Source organism: Gastrolobium bilobum, unplaced genomic scaffold (assembly GCF_033153095.1).
Source record: "Gastrolobium bilobum isolate Gb01-03AN ecotype WA unplaced genomic scaffold, APGP_CSIRO_Gbil_v1 utg757033, whole genome shotgun sequence".
Lineage (NCBI taxonomy): Eukaryota > Viridiplantae > Streptophyta > Magnoliopsida > Fabales > Fabaceae > Gastrolobium > Gastrolobium bilobum.
Genome location: NW_026896381.1, coordinates 8999 through 22341, shown reverse-complemented (window position 1 = coordinate 22341; position 13343 = coordinate 8999). Strand labels below are relative to the sequence as shown.

At 37.2% G+C, this 13343-nt stretch overlaps 1 protein-coding gene across 1 annotated transcript; it reads right to left on the bottom strand.

Moving 5' to 3' along the window:
• Window positions 1-8529: 8529 nt before the first annotated feature.
• Window positions 8530-11106, bottom strand: LOC133299469 (uncharacterized). Its single transcript, XM_061498932.1, has 2 exons — window positions 9835-11106; window positions 8530-9741 (listed from the first exon to the last, which is right to left on the bottom strand). Exons 1-2 carry the CDS (start codon window positions 11104-11106, stop codon window positions 8530-8532), a joined length of 2484 nt encoding a protein of 827 aa, XP_061354916.1.
• Window positions 11107-13343: the final 2237 nt, after the last annotated feature.

Here is a 13343-nt window from a genome sequence, read left to right as displayed (position 1 = left end):
ATGTGTGTGTGTGTGTACCTTCGGCTTCAGTTACATATACTAGTTATTAGCCTAAAGAATGGCTAAGGTAAACATGATTGAAATAAAAAGAAGAAGAAGAAGAAAAAGATGAAGAACGCTTCAGAGAAAATACTTTGATCCTCAATTTTGAAAATTACAGAATGCATCCAATGTTTCCTACTCTGCCGTCATATACCCTTACTCAAAGCGGCTTAGGGTTCAGTTCTGACCGAGCCATATGTCTAAAATACGGAATAAAATAAATAAAATAAAAACTTCAGCAAAACATGTACAGACTTGGCACAAGAAATAGACTAGCTTTCAATCCAAATTGGCTTCGAGCTCTTCATAAGAATTGTAGCCCTCTGTGTTATCTGAAAAACCTAACAAGAACGGAGTCAATCCGACAACTTGTGGACCAAGATATGGCCAAAATACAGAAGTAACGTAAAGCTGAAAAAATCTGACGAAAATAAATTAAACCCAATCAAAAACTAAAAATGTAAATAAACTCAAAACATCATTATTTTATTCAAATAAATTCTAAAAATACTAATCAAGAGTAACAAATAAGTGTAATAAAATATGAGTTATCAAATTCCCCCACACTTATCTTTTTGCACTCCTGGGCAAAAACTAGAATAAAAAAGAAAGCAAAGAAATAAGAAAAGAGTGAAGATCAACCTATCCTTCCTAATAATTAGCAAGTATACAAAAGATAACAAAAATCACAAGTCTTGAACAGATAAAACAACCAGGACAAAAATTCCTTAATCTCAAATCACAAGACGTGCTGATTTCAACTGCAACTGCTAACTACACAAAAATGGTTCCTCACAGGATGCCCTCAATTTTCTCTCAAGTGTATCAGTTAATTCAGTATATCACTCAAATCAACTCCAGAAAATCATTCTACCATAGGCTTGCTCAAATTCTACTTCTCCACTGCTAATAACACATGCATGCACAAATCAAGAGGGCTTTATGCAGGGTTGTAATGGGGGTGAGGTAAAGGTACGGATGAATATGGAAGAGAAAGCTAAACACCCCAGAATTTTACAAAGAGCAAAAGTTAAGAACTAAACTAAGAACATAAAACAAAGATACTGAAAAGATAAACACTTTTTTTTCTTGTTTTTTTTCTTGTTTTTTTTTGTTTTGTTTTTTTGTTTTGAAGTAAAACCACATAAGTACAACCACATATGTCACCCCCCACACTTAAACTTTTGTCCGTCTCGGGAAAACCCCCACACTTAAACACAACATCACAATGAAACCAATGCTCAGTAAAACTCCAAGGTATGGAATTAATTGGTTTTTCACTTAGGCTGGTAATGCGGCTTAAGAAATAACGGATATAAAGGCTCAAAAGGGCTCACCAAGGGATAATAATATAAGGGATGGCTATCTAGCTAAAGTGGGTAAAGAAAGAAAGAATGCCTCAATCATATTCATGCATGCAAGTGAAAAATGCAGTTTCAAAAAGAATCAGAGCAAGTTCTAGAGGACAACAATCAAGAGCAGAATCACACAAGAAAGAAAAACTGGCCTACAGATTAAGACCATGTCTACAGGCTCAAAAACCTCACAAGGGTATACCAAATCATGCAATCAGCAGCACAGTATCAAGCAGCAAGTAATGCAATCCAAGAATCAAGAACTAAGCCTAAGCAGAAATTTCTATCAAACCCTGTGATTTAAGTCTACTCCATGTAACACTCAATAATAACCAGAAAGAAAAGGAAAATCTACCTATGAAAATCAAAGACTGAAATAAAGAAAGGAAAAGAAAAATGCAAATAACAGAAAGAAAAGAAAAAGAGGGAAGAAGACTCCCTGAACTCCCTAAGGAGGATAAGTAGCATCAATGAGCAGAGCCTCTGTCTCCACAGGTTGCTTCTGGGGTCCTTCATTAACAACTTTGAGGTGATGGCAAATCATTGTGCAAGTCTTCCCCATCTGCTTATCACGCAACTTTGGGGGCTTTCTTTTCTGTGTGTATTTCTTCTTCTCTTGATCCTTTCTTCCAACCTTATGCAAACTTTTCTGCATACTAAAAATAGAGGAAGAACTTTTTGGTACCCATTTCATCTTGGGTCCATGAGAGTTAGGATCAAAATCATTACCAGAATGGGGAGTCTTGCATAACTTCACATTTAGTACACATTCAGAATTAACATTAATAGGCAAGTCATAATCCACAGGTAATGCACAATCACTAATCAATTCAAAATCAACCTTATCAGCCACATCATGAATCACTTTTATGCATGAAACTGAATGATCAACCTGAACCTTAGAATGCTTCATGGAATCAAATATACTAAAATGTAAAATGCTATCACCAAATTCCATGGATAGAGTACCAGAATGAACATCTATCTTTGTTCTAGCTGTTCTCATGAAAGGCCTACCAAGTATAATTGGTGATCTATTAGTAGCAGTCTCACTCTCCATTTCTAAAATGTAGAAGTCAGCAGGAAAAATCAGATTATTAACTCTGACCAATACATCCTCAATCAAACCAGATGGGTGAATACTACTCCTGTTAGCTAATGTAACCACAATACTAGTAGCACGCAAAGGACCAAGACCAAGAGACTTATATACAGATTCAGGCATGACATTAATGGAAGCCCCTAAGTCTAGCATGCAATCATGAAAAACAGAATTGCCAATTACACAAGGAATAGTAAATGTCCCTGGATCTTGACATTTTTTAGGCATAGGCTGGATGAGTGCTGATACATTCTGACTCAGGTTAACTTGCTCATCTCCTTTCAGTCTTCTCTTGTTGGTGCACAGCTCCTTTAGAAACTTGGCATATCTCGGAATCTGCTGTATTGCATCCAGAAGAGGGATGTTCACCTCAACTTTTCGGAAGGTGTCAAGTATCTCTTTATCTCGAGCCTTTGCTGATTGCTTCTTGGACTGAGTGGCTCTCTGAGGGAAAGGCAGAGGGATATGGACATCAGATGTATCAGTGCTCTGCTTCTTGGAGCTAGTGTCACCTCCCTTAGATGACTCAACAGCAGCTTGGTTTGGCTCCTCCATTTGCTTTCCAGACCGCAGAGCAATAGCACTCACATTTCCGCTTCCTTTTGGATTTGGAACTGTTTGGGATGGAAGGGAGCTGCTGGAAGATCGGGCCTGGTTCATTGATGTCGCCAATTGCCCGATCTGTGTCTGCAAATTCTGGATTGTGGATTCTGTCCTCTGTTGAAACTCCAGATTGTTGGTGGCCATCTGTTTCATTAAGTCCTCCAACGAAGGACCACTAACACTGTTTTGCTGCTGCACTAGTGGTTGTTGTTGTAACTGTTGAGGAGCAGGTTGCTGGAAGTTTTGTCTCTGCTGTGGAATGAACTGCTGCTTCTGTTGGTATGGAAAATTTTGTTGACTCTGCTGATATGGAACATTTTGCTGATTCTGGTTCCATTTGAGGTTGGGATGATTCTTCCAGCCAGGATTGTAAGTGTTGGAGAATGGATTACTCTGCTGCTGCTGGAACTGTGGTTTCCCAGGAAAGACTGCAGCTACTGACTGGTCTGCAGGAATGGAGCCCTCTTGTAGAGAAGGGCAAGCATCAGTGGAGTGAAAATGATCACTGCATATGCCACATGGATTGCCGAACTGTGGAACAGAAGTCTGGACTGTCTGGGTAACTGCCAACTGTCTCACCATGGTTGCCAATTCATCAAGTCTATTTTCAATTTGCTGATTGTCAGCACTTGATGCCACTGCTGAAGGCTGGGTCGGAGTTTCTTGCACCTGGTACACAACACTGCTATTGGCTCTCGTTCCAAACTGTTGAGCATTTGCAGCCATGTTTGAGATCAACGCCTTAGCTTCATTGGGTGTTTTGTTAACAAGAACTCCTCCACTGGCAGCATCAATCAGGTTCCTATCAAATTATTTTTTTAATTAGGGTTCAGAAAATTTGCAGTAAAGTGGAAACCCTAAGTCGTCTCTCAAGGAAATTGTTTTGGTTAAAATCGCTTATGAGAACAGAAAATTAAAAGGGGGGTTTTGGATTTTGATTCAATAATTAAAAAGGCAGAATATAAATTTGGAATAAAAATTCGTAATTAAAAATAACCAACCTAAGGTTTGGGTTCCATGGACGTCTTTCCTCGGATAAGAAGATATCAGAATCGTGATTGATTTGTCAATCGGATCAGAATCCTTATTTCCAATTGACAACCCTCTCTAAGCGATCGCTTAGCATTTGATCAAAGACGATGTTTCTACTCATACAATCGCAGAGTATCAGCCCGCTTGATTTAAGGTCATAGGGTCAATCAACCTAATCATCAAATCTGATGATTAATCCCTTTCCATAATCGCAATCGCGAACCTCAAATTGAATATCCACGATCGCACGATATCAATCTGAGTTGGGAAGGGAAACAAAACTGATTTGAAATAAACGCAGATCCTCAAGAGTAATCCATGGAATCCATTACCCTTAGGTTGATTAAAAGGTTCTTAGCCTCGCATGGCTAAGGTAAACATGATTGAAATAAAAAGAAGAAGAAGAAAAAGATGAAGAACGCTTCAGAGAAAATACTTTGATCCTCAATTTTGAAAATTACAAATGCAAATGTTTCCTACTCTGCCGTCATATACCCTTACTCAAAGCGGCTTAAGGCAAAGTAAATCCAATCCGAATTGGGCTTCTAATAAGAATTGTAATCTGTGTTATCTGTTAAGTATTCCGAATTACCAATATATGGCCAAAATATAGAAGTAACGTAAAGCTGAAAAATTCTGACGAAAATAAATTAAACCCAATCAAAAACTAAAAATGTAAATAAACTCAAAACATCATTATTTTATTCAAATAAAATCTAAAAATACTAATCAAGAGTAACAAATAAGTGTAATAAAATATGAGTTATCAAGACCCCAGAAGCAACTCGTGGAAGAAGAAGGCTCTGCTCACTGGATCTTCAGGAAACAATTTAGACCTATTTTCTTTACTTTCATTGTATTTGAATTTTTAATTTTAATTTTTAGGGTCGATAAGTAGATTATTCTGTTCTTTCTGATACTTGTTGAATTATACATAGTTTGAATTAGACTTGATACTTGTGATGGACCACTCTGGTTAGGCTAAGTTCTTAACTCTTGGATTACTTGACTTGGTAATTGATTTTATGATGCTGATATGTGATTGGTATATCCTTTGGTGAAATTTGGGGCTATATGAAAATCCTATCATCTGCCATTCTTTCTTTTTGTGTGCTTATGCTCTTGATTGTTGTTCTCTAGAACTTGCTCTTGTTCTTTTTGAAATTATATTTTTCATTTGCATGCATAGATATGATTGAAGCCTTCTTTCTTTTATTTTTTTCCCTTTAGCCAAATATCTATCCCCGATTCCCTTTGGTTAGCCCCTTTGTGCCTTTATATCCTCTTTTTCTTAGCCACATCACTATCCGAAGTGAAAAACCAATTAATTCCACACCTTGAAAATTTACTGAGCATTGGTTTCACTGTAGTTTTGTGTTTAAGTGTGGGGGATTTTCCTTAATACGTGCAACACTATAAGTGTGGGGGAGGAGCATTCATTTAATATGTTATTTTACAAAAAAGAAAAAAAAAAAAGAAAAAAGCAAAGCAAAAAAAATGAAAAAGTCAAAAAGAAAAAGAAAATTTTAGTTCTCATCTTTGTGTTGTGTTTTTCTTGCTTTATTTTTCTGTTTTTATTTTAGTTATATTTCGTTAGTAAAGTTTTTATTTAGCTAATGCTCTTTTAAATTTCTGGGTGATTAACCTCTCTTTTCCATACTCATCAATAAAGTCCTCTTGATTTATGCATGCATTTGTTTTTAGTAGTGGAGAAGTAGAACTTGAGCAAGCCTATTGTTGGGTCAAAAGCTTGTTGGAAAAATATATTATGATGAAGGACGTTTAATTCATTAAGAGAAAACACATTTATTCTCTTAACTTCAACCCAAGTGCGCAAGTGCACGTATCAAGTAATAAATGGGACTATTTGTGCCCAGATTGTCGTTCCCACGAGGATAGTACTCTAATTAATGCCTTAAACTATTTTAAAAAGAATAAAAATGAAAAGAAAAGTTAGTTATTGACCTATTTGGTCAAACGTTCCCTACTGTCTTGACAATGTTCCACAAGAACAGTAGGTTCAATATGACAACAAACAGCTCTTCGCTTCGTTATGTATGATATGCTTCTTGTTGAGAGAAGGAACAACAACATTCATAAGATTTTTATAGATACAAGATTGAATAAAGGAAAAATAACAATAGTAATAACAGTAATTAAGAGACAACAATGTGGATGGTTTTAAAATAGTTTTAACACAAGGAACAGATCCACTGCTCCATTCTTAAATAGCTATTTTCTCTACTCTAGACTTGACACTTTTGTATTTGTTCCAGTCTCTTCACTGCCAACTATGATTCCTCAGCTCATGGACTAAATGGCTCACAAGTTTTCATATTCCTATGGCTCCCTTGACTCCAACAGATACTTAGCATATGACCTTTAAATGAACGAGGTGGTCCCTTATTCCTAAGGCAACCAGCAGTGTTCTTTCCACAAGACTTCCTTCCCCCTCTGGGTAAGCTGTCTGAAATCCCTTCCTTATGGAAGTTCTTTTCTCAGTATGTGTTCAATTTCCATTGATACACAATGAATATAGCTCACTTAACCGGAGAAACACAAAAACTTCCGTATGAGAGTTTTGAAAATAATTCTTTAAGAACTTTACAGTTTTTCCGTTTCACAGATAGTTTAGCCCATAGCTACTACTTTAAACATAATTATTCTGAGCTGAAATCCCATAGACCTGAGATTCAGTCCAGAGATAACAAGTGGAAAGGAGAAAAATAACACTTATATTTAACTGGAAATAAATTAGGTTACAATAAAATGGAAAGTGGAGAATATGGTTGTTGCTCGTGAGGAGTCTCAAATGGGTGATACAAAATATACAAGAAGTGTTGTCACTTAACTAAAGCTAAAACTATACAAAATAAACTAAGTGATCTCTTCTTAAGGAATTGTATCCCTCTGTGTTATCTGAAAAACCCAACAAGAACGGAGTCAATCCGACAACTGTGGACCAAGATATGGCCAAAATACAGAAGTAACGTAAAGCTGAAAAATTCTGACGAAAATAAATTAAACCCAATCAAAAACTAAAAATGTAAATAAACTCAAAACATCATTATTTTATTCAAATAAATTCTAAAAATACTAATCAAGAGTAACAAATAAGTGTAATAAAATATGAGTTATCAAATTCCCCCACACTTATCTTTTTGCACTCCTGGGCAAAAACTAGAATAGAAAAAGAAAGCAAAGAAATAAGAAAAGAGTGAAGATCAACCTATCCTTCCTAATAATTAGCAAGTATACAAAAGATAACAAAAATCACAAGTCTTGAACAGATAAAACAACCAGGACAAAAATTCCTTAATCTCAAATCACAAGACGTGCTGATTTCAACTGCAACTGCTAACTACACAAAAATGGTTCCTCACAGGATGCCCTCAATTTTCTCTCAAGTGTATCAGTTAATTCAGTATATCACTCAAATCAACTCCAGAAAATCATTCTACCATAGGCTTGCTCAAATTCTACTTCTCCACTGCTAATAACACATGCATGCACAAATCAAGAGGGCTTTATGCAGGGTTGTAATGGGGTGAGGTAAAGGTACGGATGAATATGGAAGAGAAAGCTAAACACCCCAGAATTTTACAAAGAGCAAAAGTTAAGAACTAAACTAAGAACATAAAACAAAGATACTGAAAAGATAAACACTTTTTTTTTTCTTGTTTTTTTTCTTGTTTTTTTTTGTGTTTTTTGTTTTTTTGTTTTGAAGTAAAACCACATAAGTACAACCACATATGTCACCCCCCACACTTAAACTTTTGTCCGTCTCGGGCAAACCCCCACACTTAAACACAACATCACAATGAAACCAATGCTCAGTAAAACTCCAAGGTATGGAATTAATTGGTTTTTCACTTAGGCTGGTAATGCGGCTTAAGAAATAACGGATATAAAGGCTCAAAAGGGCTCACCAAGGGATAATAATATAAGGGATGGCTATCTAGCTAAAGTGGGTAAAGAAAGAAAGAATGCCTCAATCATATTCATGCATGCAAGTGAAAAATGCAGTTTCAAAAAGAATCAGAGCAAGTTCTAGAGGACAACAATCAAGAGCAGAATCACACAAGAAAGAAAAACTGGCCTACAGATTAAGACCATGTCTACAGGCTCAAAAACCTCACAAGGGTATACCAAATCATGCAATCAGCAGCACAGTATCAAGCAGCAAGTAATGCAATCCAAGAATCAAGAACTAAGCCTAAGCAGAAATTTCTATCAAACCCTGTGATTTAAGTCTACTCCATGTAACACTCAATAATAACCAGAAAGAAAAGGAAAATCTACCTATGAAAATCAAAGACTGAAATAAAGAAAGGAAAAGAAAAATGCAAATAACAGAAAGAAAAGAAAAAGAGGGAAGAAGACTCCCTGAACTCCCTAAGGAGGATAAGTAGCATCAATGAGCAGAGCCTCTGTCTCCACAGGTTGCTTCTGGGGTCCTTCATTAACAACTTTGAGGTGATGGCAAATCATTGTGCAAGTCTTCCCCATCTGCTTATCACGCAACTTTGGGGGCTTTCTTTTCTGTGTGTATTTCTTCTTCTCTTGATCCTTTCTTCCAACCTTATGCAAACTTTTCTGCATACTAAAAATAGAGGAAGAACTTTTTGGTACCCATTTCATCTTGGGTCCATGAGAGTTAGGATCAAAATCATTACCAGAATGGGGAGTCTTGCATAACTTCGCATTTAGTACACATTCAGAATTAACATTAATAGGCAAGTCATAATCCACAGGTAATGCACAATCACTAATCAATTCAAAATCAACCTTATCAGCCACATCATGAATCACTTTTATGCATGAAACTGAATGATCAACCTGAACCTTAGAATGCTTCATGGAATCAAATATACTAAAATGTAAAATGCTATCACCAAATTCCATGGATAGAGTACCAGAATGAACATCTATCTTTGTTCTAGCTGTTCTCATGAAAGGCCTACCAAGTATAATTGGTGATCTATTAGTAGCAGTCTCACTCTCCATTTCTAAAATGTAGAAGTCAGCAGGAAAAATCAGATTATTAACTCTGACCAATACATCCTCAATCAAACCAGATGGGTGAATACTACTCCTGTTAGCTAATGTAACCACAATACTAGTAGCACGCAAAGGACCAAGTCCAAGAGACTTATATACAGATTCAGGCATGACATTAATGGAAGCCCCTAAGTCTAGCATGCAATCATGAAAAACAGAATTGCCAATTACACAAGGAATAGTAAATGTCCCTGGATCTTGACATTTTTTAGGCATAGGCTGGATGAGTGCTGATACATTCTGACTCAGGTTAACTTGCTCATCTCCTTTCAGTCTTCTCTTGTTGGTGCACAGCTCCTTTAGAAACTTGGCATATCTCGGAATCTGCTGTATTGCATCCAGAAGAGGGATGTTCACCTCAACTTTTCGGAAGGTGTCAAGTATCTCTTTATCTCGAGCCTTTGCTGATTGCTTCTTGGACTGAGTGGCTCTCTGAGGGAAAGGCAGAGGGATATGGACATCAGATGTATCAGTGCTCTGCTTCTTGGAGCTAGTGTCACCTCCCTTAGATGACTCAACAGCAGCTTGGTTTGGCTCCTCCATTTGCTTTCCAGACCGCAGAGCAATAGCACTCACATTTCCGCTTCCTTTTGGATTTGGAACTGTTTGGGATGGAAGGGAGCTGCTGGAAGATCGGGCCTGGTTCATTGATGTCGCCAATTGCCCGATCTGTGTCTGCAAATTCTGGATTGTGGATTCTGTCCTCTGTTGAAACTCCAGATTGTTGGTGGCCATCTGTTTCATTAAGTCCTCCAACGAAGGACCACTGACACTGTTTTGCTGCTGCACTAGTGGTTGTTGTTGTAACTGTTGAGGAGCAGGTTGCTGGAAGTTTTGTCTCTGCTGTGGAATGAACTGCTGCTTCTGTTGGTATGGAAAATTTTGTTGACTCTGCTGATATGGAACATTTTGCTGATTCTGGTTCCATTTGAGGTTGGGATGATTCTTCCAGCCAGGATTGTAAGTGTTGGAGAATGGATTACTCTGCTGCTGCTGGAACTGTGGTTTCCCAGGAAAGACTGCAGCTACTGACTGGTCTGCAGGAATGGAGCCCTCTTGTAGAGAAGGGCAAGCATCAGTGGAGTGAAAATGATCACTGCATATGCCACATGGATTGCCGAACTGTGGAACAGAAGTCTGGACTGTCTGGGTAACTGCCAACTGTCTCACCATGGTTGCCAATTCATCAAGTCTATTTTCAATTTGCTGATTGTCAGCACTTGATGCCACTGCTGAAGGCTGGGTCGGAGTTTCTTGCACCTGGTACACAACACTGCTATTGGCTCTCGTTCCAAACTGTTGAGCATTTGCAGCCATGTTTGAGATCAACGCCTTAGCTTCATTGGGTGTTTTGTTAACAAGAACTCCTCCACTGGCAGCATCAATCAGGTTCCTATCCATATGTAGCAATCCCTCATAGAAGTAGACAATCAGCAATTGCTCCGGAATCTGGTGATGTGGACAACTTGCACAAAGTCTTTTAAACCGCTCCCAGTACTCATGCAAGTTTTCCTCATTTGCTTGTTTTATGCCACTTATCTCCTTTCTGATTGAAGTGGCTCTTGAGGACGGAAAAAACTTCTCCAAAAACAATCTGGCCATGTCATTCCAAGTTTCGATAGATGAAGGCTGAAGGTAGTACAGCCAATCCTTAGCTCCTCCATCGAGGGAAAAAGGAAAGGCTCTCAGTTTGACCTGCTCCTCATCAACTCCTTGCGGTTTCATTGTGTTGCAGACTACATGAAACTCTTTCAAATACTTATATGGATCTTCACCTGCAAGACCATGAAACTTGGGAAGCAAATGGATAAGACCAGACTTAAGTTTAAAACCAGTATCAAGATAACGAATGCAAAAAGACTGATACTTAACATCAGGTGCAGTCAATTGCCTTAAGCTTCTATTATCCATGTTTTTTTTATTGTGACCAAAACTTCCTAAATTATAACAAAACTTCCTAAATTATAAAAAAAATAAAAAAAAATAAAGAATTAGGAAAAATAAAATAAAAATAAAAAACAAATAAAAATAAAAATAAAATAAAATAAAATAAAAGGAAAGAAAGAGCAAAAAGAACCAAAATAAAAATAACAATAAAAATAAATTAAATTAAATTAAAATAAAATGAAAAAATAAAAATAAAAGGAAACTAAATCAAACAAAATCTAATCTAACTAATCAAAATCTAACAAAATCTAATCTACTGTTAATATTCACTAATTAGAATAAAAAATATATATAGAAACAGAAACAGAAAAAGAAAAATCAAAATGAAAATTGAAGAATTTTTTTTTTTTTTTAGAAAAAGAAACGAAAATTAAAGAAGAAGAAGATGATCAAGAATCAGAAAACGATTTAGACCGATGCAATTTCCCCGGCAACGGCGCCAAATTTGACACGAGCTGTCGAACTCGCGCAAATTAAAATTATTTTTTTAATTAGGGTTCAGAAAATTTGCAGTAAAGTGGAAACCCTAAGTCGTCTCTCAAGGAAATTGTTTTGGTTAAAATCGCTTATGAGAACAGAAAATTAAAAGGGGGGTTTTGGATTTTGATTCAATAATTAAAAAGGCAGAATATAAATTTGGAATAAAAATTCGTAATTAAAAATAACCAACCTAAGGTTTGGGTTCCATGGACGTCTTTCCTCGGATAAGAAGATATCAGAATCGTGATTGATTTGTCAATCGGATCAGAATCCTTATTTCCAATTGACAACCCTCTCTAAGCGATCGCTTAGCATTTGATCAAAGACGATGTTTCTACTCATACAATCGCAGAGTATCAGCCCGCTTGATTTAAGGTCATAGGGTCAATCAACCTAATCATCAAATCTGATGATTAATCCCTTTCCATAATCGCAATCGCGAACCTCAGATTGAATATCCACGATCGCACGATATCAATCTGAGTTGGGAAGGGAAACAAAACTGATTTGAAATAAACGCAGATCCTCAAGACTAATCCAAGGAATTCATTACCCTTAGGTTGATTAAAAGGTTCTTAGCCTCGCATGGCTAAGGTAAACATGATTGAAATAAAAAGAAGAAGAAGAAAAAGATGAAGAACGCTTCAGAGAAAATACTTTGATCCTCAATTTTGAAAATTACAGAATGCATCCAATGTTTCCTACTCTGCCGTCATATACCCTTACTCAAAGCGACTTAGGGTTCAGTTCTGACCGGCCCATATGTCTAAAATACGGAATAAAATAAATAAAATAAAATAAAACTTCAGCAAAACGTGTCCGACTTGGCGCAAGAAATAGACTAGCTTTCAATCCGAATTGGGCTTCGAGCTCTTCATAAGAATTGTAGCCCTCTGTGTTATCTGAAAAACCCAACAAGAACGGAGTCAATCCGACAACTGTGGACCAAGATATGGCCAAAATACAGAAGTAACGTAAAGCTGAAAAATTCTGACGAAAATAAATTAAACCCAATCAAAAACTAAAAATGTAAATAAACTCAAAACATCATTATTTTATTCAAATAAATTCTAAAAATACTAATCAAGAGTAACAAATAAGTGTAATAAAATATGAGTTATCAACCATCCAGACCTTGGAGGACATGTTGAGGGCTTGCACATTGGAGCAGGGCTCAGCATGGGATAGGTACCTGCCACTGGGTGAGTTTTCATACAACAACAGTTTTCATGCTAGCCTGGGCATGGCACCCTATGAGGCATTGTATGGTAGGAGGTGTCAGACTCCTAACTGTTGGTCTGAGGTTGAAGATAAGGAGTTATTTGGTTTAGACTTTGTCCAAGAGACCTCCCAACAGATCCAGATGATCAGGGAAATTTGAAGCAAGCTCAGAATCGCCAGAAGAGCTACTATGACAATAAGCATCGACCACTGGAGTTTAGTGAGAGTTCACCTATCACCGGTGTTGGTTGGGCCCTCAGAGTGAGGAAGCTTAGCCCGAGATTCATAGGGTCATACCAGATTCTTGGTAGGGTAGGGCCTGTTGCCTACCGGCTTGCCTTGCCTCCGAACTTGGCCAACATCCACAACGTGTTTCATGTGTCTCAGCTTCATAGGTATATAGCAGATCCTTCGCACGTGGTACACCTGATGATGTGGAAGTTCGGGAGAACTTAAAGACTCCCGTCGGATCACTCAAGATTCTTGATCGTGGCGAGAAG

Bases quoted from the DNA above. Each gene is read 5' to 3' on its own strand.
- LOC133299469 (XM_061498932.1), bottom strand. From the start codon at position 11,106: ATGGATAATAGAAGCTTAAGGCAATTGACTGCACCTGATGTTAAGTAT. The intron at 9,742-9,834 runs GCCCGATCTTCC...CGGTCTGGAAAG, and splicing joins TGGCGACATCAATGAACCAG to CAAATGGAGGAGCCAAACCA.